Genomic DNA, 10,697 nt, shown 5'->3' with positions numbered 1-10,697 from the left:
AAAAATTAATGTGCAATAATAACACTGTGCAATATAGATACATTTATTCTTCATTTTATTACTAAGTTAAGTTACTGTGTCGTGTCGTGTTGTATGTAGTGCCGACGTGGGACAGTTTTCCAATTTGATTGTATTATTGTACTATGTATGACTGTGCAATGACAATAAAGAGTTATCTGATCTTATCTTAAATATATATATGATATGACGTAACCACAGAGACAGGGTCAGTCATGTTAGCTAGCAGTGACTGTTTACAACAGTGAATGGGATGATTGTGTGCACAGCCTTCACACACCGCACAGGGTAAAGACATTACTCGTTCAATTTTGTTTTTCCTTTCTTTCTGTTATTTACTTTCTGTTGGCCGTCACCTCAGGTTCACCATTACAGCCTACAAATGTACACCGTCTAAATATTAACACATTTGAAAGATAAAGTTGTTTACAAACATTCATGTCTCAAAAATAAGCACAGCTGTTCATGTTTGTCAGTGTAGTTTTATTTGTAAGAAAATTATTAACTTCATATTGTGTACCCAATCAAAGAACATTTGATAAGTCTGTTATATTCCTGTGCCCTATGTGAACTGGAATACATATATATCCTGACAATTATAGTTGAGCAAAATTCAGTTAAATCTTGAAACAGTAGATACGGGTAGAAATGGGATCAGAATAATCTTTGCATAGTCAAAAGATACCTCCTGTTTGCATCCATCATATTAAAAAAGAAACTACAGCACACTCCATGTGATTTTGCATCCACTTCCAAATTGTAGTCAAGCAGCCCAGTCTCAGAAATAGGTAACAGAAATGTCTCTAATGTAGACAGTGTAGTGTAAGCATTAAAAGATCATAAAGGAAAAACTAACATTTATGTGAAACTAATTGTAATAAAAAATGAGCAGGTGCTTTATAGATTTAAAAGAAAGAATCTGAAAACAACACTTTTTTGGTCTAAGGTCATCAAAAGAAAACAGAACAGAAAAATTTCTAAAAACAAACATTAGCATGCACTAACAGTTATCTTTGGAGGAAGGTGTGGGTCTCCCATGACAAGATAAAAACAATTTCCTGGAATACATAAATTTCATCATGTTGTCACGGTACTGGGTCGTGTGACCCAGTGTTTGAGTTTTATGTATTTTTTGTATTCATTTTCAATCTAGTTAAATTCTAGGTTGCTGTTCAGACCTTATTTCTTAGTTATTTCTGTCATCTCCGCCTGTACTCAGTCTCCCTGGTTCCTGCGTCTACGTTTCATGTCTATGCGGTTAAGTTCATGTCATGTTTTATCTCCATGTCTATGTCTCCGTGTTTCCTGTTTTATTTTGTAAGAGTCTGGTGTTCTTTGTTCATTGTAGTTGGTGTTACTCTCCCCTGTATTGTCATTATGTTTCATTCGAGTCAGCTGTGTTCTCATGTGTCTCCACTTCCCCTGATCACCTCATGTGTGTATTTAAGTCCTCAGTCTTCCTTTGTTCGTTGTCGCGTCGTCTGTGTACCTCCCCTCTGGTCAAGTTAAGTGTTTTTCAGGATTCTGTGCAGTTCATGTTTGCCATTTGGTTTATGTTGTTTTTCATGCAGCCGCACGATGAGGTTCCGTGCAGGTCATGTTCATGTCTGTTTCGTCACGCCATTTGGTTCACAGTTTCCATGCATCTGCACAGCATTCTGTTCACAGTGGTCATAGTTATTCCTTTCAGTCAGGTTAGTGTTTTTCCAGTTTAGGTTTTTGGTTAGTTGCAGTCTCTGTCCCTGTTATGTTTTGTCTACTCCCTTCTGCATCAGCCCAAATAAAGGCTCGCTTTCAGTTTAAGTTCACTCCCGTCTCCTCGCCTGTGTTCGCGCCTGGGTCCACCACACACACTCTCCACACGGTCTGCCCCCGCTGGCCGTGACAGTATGCATATATCTCTATCAATTAAATCTGGCCTGAGGTCTGTTATTTATCTAATTCAGTTATTTCTCTCAGAAATGTTGGCTCTAAATTATGAATGTGTTCAGCTTAAACTGTCACTGGTCAGTGCAAATGGCTCATTGGGTCATAGGAACCTTTAAATTAAATCCAACAAACCTGTCAAATAATATCAAAGGTGAAAAAGCTAAAAAGCTGTTTACGGTAGAATCTTTAAAAACTGTTAAAAAAAGAAAAACTGTAAAGCATCTCATTGATATGTGAGGAATGGGATATGATAACAGATGTCGGGTCTTACATCAATAAACTATAAATACCAGGAGATAGTTATATTTTATTATATTTGTATTATAGTTTATAGCTGATAGATATTGAATTTACTAAATAGCTGGATGAGCATGAAAAATATGTCCAGAATTTAGAGTTGGATGTCGAGAAAATAGCTTCTAACCAGTTCCTCCTTTACTGGATGGCTTCTCAGTAAAGGAGTCCAGTAAACTTTACGGTTCTGCTTTTATTCACCAGGAACTATTAGGGAAACCTTCCAGCGCCTCCTGTGAAAGACACAGGCATAAACACACAAACATTTATTAACATGTTCCACAGTCTTCCAGTTTGATTTTCTCATCCTGTGGACAACAACGTACATGGATGCAGGTTTATTGTTAACTTTTGTAAGGTTTATTTAGTGAACATATCCAGCTGCAGCTCCACTGTGATCCTGAACTGGATAAGCACTTAAGAAAATGTGTCAATAAATGGACATACATCAACTTACTATATTTATCCAAACAGACGGGACCAATAATGCTTCACTGAGTTAGAGACTTTAACGTCTCTTCTATGTAAGAATGTCTCGTGCTGATATACCTGCAAACTTGACAACAAAGGTTTTTCAGACACATGTACAGTGGGGCAAAAAAGTATTTAGTCAGCCACCGATTGTGCAAGTTCCCCCACTTAAAATGATGACAGAGGTCAGTAATTTGCACCAGAGGTACACTTCAACTGTGAGAGACAGAATGTGAAAAAAAATCCATGAATCCACATGGTAGGATTTGTAAAGAATTTATTCGTAAATCAGGGTGGAAAATAAGTATTTGGTCAATAACAAAAATACAACTCAATACTTTGTAACATAACCTTTGTTGGCAATAACAGAGGTCAAACGTTTACTATAGGTCTTTACCAGGTTTGCACACACAGTAGCTGGTATTTTGGCCCATTCCTCCATGCAGATCTTCTCGAGAGCAGTGATGTTTTGGGGCTGTCGCCGAGCAACACGGACTTTCAACTCCCGCCACAGATTTTCTATGGGGTTGAGGTCTGGAGACTGGCTAGGCCACTCCAGGACTTTCAAATGCTTCTTACGGAGCCACTCCTTTGTTGCCCGGGCGGTGTGTTTTGGATCATTGTCATGTTGGAAGACCCAGCCTCGTTTCATCTTCAAAGTTCTCACTGATGGAAGGAGGTTTTGGCTCAAAATCTCACGATACATGGCCCCATTCATTCTGTCCTTAACACGGATCAGTCGTCCTGTCCCCTTGGCAGAAAAACAGCCCCATAGCATGATGTTTCCACCCCCATGCTTCACAGTAGGTATGGTGTTCTTGGGATGCAACTCAGTATTCTTCTTCCTCCAAACACGACGAGTTGAGTTTATACCAAAAAGTTCTACTTTGGTTTCATCTGACCACATGACATTCTCCCAATCCTCTGCTGTATCATCCATGTGCTCTCTGGCAAACTTCAGACGGGCCTGGACATGCACTGGCTTCAGCAGCGGAACACGTCTGGCACTGCGGGATTTGATTCCCTGCCGTTGTAGTGTGTTACTGATGGTGACCTTTGTTACTTTGGTCCCAGCTCTCTGCAGGTCATTCACCAGGTCCCCCCGTGTGGTTCTGGGATCTTTGCTCACCGTTCTCATGATCATTTTGACCCCACGGGATGAGATCTTGCGTGGAGCCCCAGATCGAGGGAGATTATCAGTGGTCTTGTATGTCTTCCATTTTCTGATGATTGCTCCCACAGTTGATTTTTTCACACCAAGCTGCTTGCCTATTGTAGATTCACTCTTCCCAGTCTGGTGCAGGTCTACAATACTTTTCCTGGTGTCCTTCGAAAGCTCTTTGGTCTTGGCCATGGCGGAGTTTGGAGTCTGACTGTTTGAGGCTGTGGACAGGTGTCTTTTATACAGATGATGAGTTCAAACAGGTGCCATTCATACAGGTAACGAGTGGGGGACAGAAAAGCTTCTTACAGAAGATGTTACAGGTCTGTGAGAGCCAGAGATTTTCCTTGTTTGAGGTGACCAAATACTTATTTTCCACCCTAATTTACGAATAAATTCTTTACAAATCCTACCATGTGAATTCATGGATTTTTTTTTCACATTCTGTCTCTCACAGTTGAAGTGTACCTCTGGTGCAAATTACTGACCTCTGTCATCATTTTAAGTGGGGGAACTTGCACAATCGGTGGCTGACTAAATACTTTTTTGCCCCACTGTATGTAGCGCCGTTAGTAAAGTGAAACATGCTGAAATTAACGGCAACATTTTTCCACATTTAGCTCTAAATCTAAATGTTAAATCTAAATGTTACAGGAAACTGAATATTTAGCTAACATTTAGCAAATTTAGTCTCCATTTCACAATCGCCGCAGCACATGTAACATTTAACATTTAGATTTAACATTTAACATTTAGATTTAAATATAATATTTAGATTTAATATTTAACATTTAGATTTAACATTTAAAATTGTGTTTTAAATGTAAAAAGTTACAAATATTTTACTAAATGTTGTAAAACATGACTTGAAAAAAACATGTTTTTTTAAGGTTTTGAGCTAAATGTAGAAAAATGTTGCCGTTAATGTCAGCATGTTTCACTTTACAAACGGCGCCCCATATATATGCAGCTGTCCTCCTATGTCAGCTAACACGTTGACATTTATGTCACAATTCTGCATTTGTCTGTCTGGGTTCCTATTTTTAGAATTCTTACTTACTGGAGTTCCCCCATGAATGAAATCAGTTCTTCAGGTGACTCAGCAGTCCCACAGTGATAACTGAAACTTTACTGTGAATCTGTGGCAGCGGTGAATCATTTTACTGGTAACTTTATTAACTAGTAACTTAATTAGTCATGACAGAAGCTAATATTTCTGTCCTAACATTGTTTAAACAGTAACTGCTTTATTACAATATAAGGTAACGTTTACACCATAACGTTAAGCTAGCACCTTAAAGATGGTAAAACACGTAATAATAGGTATGTCCCAGTTCATAGGTCGAAGGACCCGGCCTTTGCGGTCTGCACGGGGTGTCCTTCAAAGACCGAGAAGGCTGGAAGTGCGAGGCTGTGAAATGGGACAGTCGAGCCTTCAGATTTGCGTCACCGCTGTCTCGGTGGAGTTTAATAAACTCAGCCATCTGCTCCTTGCTATCTAAAATATAACAGGACACTGGCGTAAATTCTCGACCATCTCACACTTCTGTTTAATCAGTTTTCTGTTTGACGTTTATTCAGCTGTGTGAAAACTATAACTTTAATCCAGCTATCGAGCCTGGAACACGTCTCAGAAACACGTCGAGCACTTTTGCAAATATGTGATGTCTTAATAAACTGAGCAGATATTTGAAGTTTACACAGCTACATTCTCACCTGAAAATATGTTAAACGTTTATTTTGTGACCCAGAATGATTAATAAGAGTAATATTGAAACTAAGTAGCTGCCTCCATTGTTGAGACTGGAATTGGCTGGGCTGCGCTTTGAATTCTGGGATAGCTTGGGCCACGAAGGACACACTCGACCCATCCGTCAAATTCAGGGAAATGAAGGACGCATTTGTCAGCCGCATTTGGAGGAATCTTTAAATGGGACAGCCTTCGTCGCCTGGCTGTGACGTAATTGGCCTTCGAATGATGCGGTCTATGAATTGGGACATACCTTTTATCTACAAATGCATCTCAAAGCTGTCTGTGAAGGTTCTCCGTCATCGAGGTCATCGTAGTCTAAGGAGCATGGAAAAAAAAACATCTGGACTTCGTTAAATTGCTTGAGGACGTTTCACCTCTCATCCGAGAGACTTCTTCAGTTCTAGGGCCAAATACTGGACTGGGACTCTGTGACTCTCCACCATTTGACCCTAGAACTGAATAAGCTTCTCGGATTAGAGGTGAAGCTAAACCAAGTGACAAGAAAAACTATGGAAACTACATGAAAACAAAAACATGAATGAATTCAAAGTAGAATAATAATTCTAACACAACTCAGAATGGAAGAACATTAATAGAAAGAATAGTAAAACTCAACCTACAATAATAATTAAAACTAAAGCTGTGGAATAATAATTACAAGCAAACTGAAAACTTTCAATAACAACCTGAAATCACAAAATAACCCATCAAGACTCACAGGCAATGACATATTTAGGACTTATGTTAAATTATGTTTTAGGTCATAAATGGTTTTAATTGCAGCTAGTGTTGTGTGCAAAATTGCAGAATCTCCATAATAAATTTGTCTAAAAGTCATAGTTTTATCAAGAGTGAGTCTTTTTGACTGGGAAAAACATAAACCTGCCACTTTTACTTATCCAAAATGTCTGATGAGGTTCCTTTGCTGGAATGGAGCATTTTCTTCATTCCAAACATGATGCTGCTAATTTAAAGCAAATGACCTGCTAATTACAATACATTTGAAAATATCTCGACTTTAATGACAAAGTATAAAGTAGTATTGCTTCTGATAACAACCTCAGAGACTTTAAACCTTTAGGGGTGCATTTACTTTGCTATCTGTGGTAAACGAACGTCTGTGTAACATATACAACCATGGTGAGAGCGGAAAAACTGCGCGTTCACTTCTTAGAGAGGAAAATAAATATAGGTGTTACCATAATTTTACATGAGATATCCTGTGGCATTTTAGAATAGAATAGAATAGAATAGAATTCAACTTTATTGTCATTGGACATGTCACAAGTACAAGGTAACGAAATGCAGTCAGAGGATATCATAATCGACTACATTACGGTTCTTTCACAAAAACAACTGTGTATTCTTGCGATCTTAAATTGTATTCTTGAATTGATTTACCACCTTTAAAAATATTTGCAAAGCTGATTTTCCTCAAATATTTGAAACATTTAATTCAATTGCTGGAAATGTGTTGTACATAAAAAACAAAAATGAGATCTAGACAAAACAGTTTATTTTACTGAAAAATAATTAAAAAGACAGAAAGCATCAACTATGCACTTACTATCAAAAATAAGGGAAATCTGAATAAAAAGCCTTTAATTATAGTTAGACAGCAGAACAACAATGAGGAGGCTTGAATTCAAATGCTCAAAGTATAGATATACAGTATATACAACATAATCAAAATTGACTTTCAGCGTGTGTACATACATGTGACATGCTATTAACATTAACCTTCTATCAGCAGTGAAGCATGCAGCATCATATCCTGTTTGTTTTCACACATTCAAGCTGCAAACCTCCCATGCATGACACCATGCAACTACATCACAAATGCAATAACTCGTCTTTCAGGTATTTTTTAAGTATTATTTTTGCTTTTTAGTAAAAAGCAACATTTTTGTGTTTCTTACAAAAGTCTCAGATGAGTCTCAGATGAGGCGTACTCCTCATGTTCATCGGCACATTTCAAGTATCCGTGACTGAAGTTTGGTTAGAGGTGTACAGACTAGTGACAGCTTGGCGAGCTTGTTGGAGTAGCTGTCTGAGCTGAGAACAAATATCTTCACTTACATGCAGGTAAACTAGAGGATTGAGCGCACTGTTCAGACACACAAGGCCACGGCTTATCTGATGACCAATATAGACTCCATTAGACCATTTATGACATGTCCCCTTGATTACGCTTAGTCTTGACAAGAGGTTGAGATTTTTTAATATATGATAGGGGATGTAACAAACAGAGAACAGAAGAATCAAGATGAATAACAACTTTAAGCTTCTTTGTTTCAGTACTTCATCAATGTTATCATTGTGGCAGAGAACAGCAATCATATGTCCATAGCAGCTGAGGGTGATGAACAGGGGGATGCAAAAACCAGTGAGTGTCCATCCCAAACTGTATTTCAGATAATCTTCAATGTACTTTTCAGAGGTGGTATCAAAACACTTCTTAGTATTGTTTATGGGTGATTTGGGGACGAACATGTCTGGAAGACTTTGAACACTCACCAGCAGCCAGACCATGACTGAGATAGCCACAGAATGAGTCACAGTTATTCTCCCCATCATCCTCATTGGATGGACAATAGCCAAGTACCTGTACACACTGATACAGGTGAGGAATCCAATGCTGCCGTATAAATTCAGGTTGAAGAAGAATCTTGTTGTCTTGCAAAAGGCTTCTCCAAAGATCCACTGATCACCCTTGAAGTAGTACACCATCAGAAAAGGGAGTGTGAGCAAATACAAAATGTCTGCAAGTCCAAGGTTGAAAACGAAAACAGAGACATTCCCCAGTTTCTCCCATTTCTGCAGCACTGACCTCAATCCCAGTCCGTTAGCCACCATGCCAGTGATGAATACTAAAATGTAGACAGGTGGCAGGAATTTTCCTGTAAAGTCAAAGCTGATGCAAGAGTTGTTCATCGTGTCCTTCCTTGATAGCAGTCGGTACAATTCCTCCTCCTCGATGAGTGAGAGCCTTCACTGCACAGATCAAAGCACACACACATTTATACACTTCCTGAGTTGCGTCTGTGAGCTATGAGATAACTGACTCACCTCTTTCACTGAAAACAGGAAAATGTAACCATGCAGGAGTGGCAGTTTTCACACGTTTATACACTCTGTTGTTTGCTCTCATCCTGACAAAGCCATATGAGAAGTGAAAAGTGAAATAAGTTCAGCTCTAGTTTTTAGCCTATGCTTCCACAGTCTGAATCTCTGGGTTTTTAACATTTATCTTATGCCTGTTCTACAGCGTGGTTCTGTCCTGTCTGTTTAGCAACAATGAGACTGCTATGCAACAGAAAATGACCACACAATTAGCTTGTAAAAGCAGTTTCAAAACTTAAATTAACAAACCAGAAAATCATTTGTGTGGATGTTACTCTAACACATACTGCCCATATTGATACTGTCCCAGCCTTACCCCAATGGTAGTGTGTTCCCCCAGTAGCACACTGCTCCCCCATCTCCTTTGGGACCTGTGCGTAGCACTGTGGGCAGACTTACAAAGCAGAGAGAGGTCCACAGTGTACCCACAGTATAGCATGCATTTCCATTCTGCCCTTTGTCTTTGACACAGATGGCAGCAGATCTGGTGCAGTGCTAGCCCAGGTGTTACCTGGCGGGGAGAAAGTGGTGGCATACCATAGTCGGGTCTTCAACAAAGCTGAATGCTGCTATTGTGTCACAAGGCGGGAGCTGCTCGCAGTGGTATGTGCCATACACCACTTTAAGTACTACCTCTGGGGCCTCCACTTTACGGTCAGAACTGACCATGCTGCCTTGCAATGGCTCATGCAGCTAGCACGCTGGATTGAGAAGCTGCAGGCTTATGATTTTGAGGTTGTACACAGACCTGGGGCCCAGCACAAAAATGCAGATGCGCTTTCCCGAAGACCCTGTGCCCAAGACGGATGCCACTACTGTGAGAGGAAGGAAGCTCAGGAGGAGGACCAATTGGTGCCTGATGTAAAGTGTGCTGTGACAGGGGTAGAGGAACGGCCATCGCCTCTGTCAGTGCGCCCCAGGGCAGCTGTGGCTACAATGTAGCTTGCCATCGCCAGTGTGTGAATGTGTGTGTGAATGGGTGAATGACTGAATGTAGTGTGAAGCGCTTTGGGGTCCTTAGGGACTAGAAAAGCGCTATACAAATGCAGGCCATTTACCATCTGGTCAGAGGCTGGTTGCTGTGGATGCAACAGAGTAGAGACATCAATAGGAGGAGGATGCTGACATCAAACCAGTGCTTGGGTGAACTGAGGAACAGCGACAACCCCATGTTGTCACGGGCCACAAAGGGACTCTGGTCCATGTTTAATGCCTTGTGGCGGTACAATGGAGTACTGCAAAAGGGCTGGAAGGAACCAGCTACTGGCAAGATGAGGTGGCAGTTGGTGGTCCCGCGGGCCCTGCAGGAGATGGTGCTTCGCGCAGTGTATGGGGCCCCAGGGTCTGGCCACTTTGGTGTCACCAAAACACTCCGCCGCCTCCGGCAGGGATTCTGTTGGGCCCAACATAGGCGGAATGTAGAGGAGTTTTGCCGCTGCTGCGACAGCTGTACAGCACAAAAGTGGCCTACAGCCAAATCCCATGCCCAACTGCAACAGTTTTCGGTAGGGTACCCTATGGAGAGGGTGGGGATGGACATTCAGGGTTCTTTTCCCCGCACAGAAAGGGGAAACCGCTGTATCCTCACAGCTATAGACTATTTCACAAAGTGGCCAGAGGCATACAGTTTACCTGATCAAGAGGCCAAGAAGATTGTGGATGCTCTGGTGGAGGGGATGTTCAGCAGATTTGGGGTGCCTGAAGTAATCCACACGGACCAGGGCAGGAACTTTGAGTCCCGTGTGTTTGCAGCCATGTGCGAGAAACTAGGCTCCCATAAGACCTGTACAACACCCCTCCACCCACAGAGTGATGGTCTCGTTGAGAGATTTAACCATACACTGGCAGAGCAACTGGCGCTAGTGACGGCTAAACATCAACGTGACTGGGACACTCATATTCCCCTGGTCCTCATGGCATATCATTCAAGACTCCACTTCGTGCTCC

At 40.9% G+C, this 10,697-nt stretch overlaps 1 protein-coding gene across 1 annotated transcript; it reads right to left on the bottom strand.

The window, feature by feature from the left end:
* Positions 1-5,744: 5,744 nt before the first annotated feature.
* On the bottom strand, positions 5,745-8,772 carry LOC102291200 (P2Y purinoceptor 1-like). Its single transcript, XM_005918784.3, has one exon. The coding sequence runs from the start codon at positions 8,559-8,561 to the stop codon at positions 7,602-7,604; it is 960 nt and encodes a 319-aa protein (XP_005918846.1). The 5' UTR covers positions 8,562-8,772; the 3' UTR covers positions 5,745-7,601.
* Positions 8,773-10,697: the final 1,925 nt, after the last annotated feature.

This window comes from Haplochromis burtoni, unplaced genomic scaffold, assembly GCF_018398535.1.
Source record: "Haplochromis burtoni strain Fernald_Lab_line unplaced genomic scaffold, NCSU_Asbu1 Contig_31, whole genome shotgun sequence".
NCBI classification, from domain to species: domain Eukaryota; kingdom Metazoa; phylum Chordata; class Actinopteri; order Cichliformes; family Cichlidae; genus Haplochromis; species Haplochromis burtoni.
Note: the sequence above shows the minus strand (reverse complement) of the source record. Positions and strands in the feature narration are given on the sequence as shown.

Excerpts from the sequence above, each read along its gene's own strand:
- LOC102291200 (XM_005918784.3), bottom strand. The coding sequence starts at position 8,561 with ATGAACAACTCTTGCATCAGCTTTGACTTTACAGGAAAATTCCTGCCA.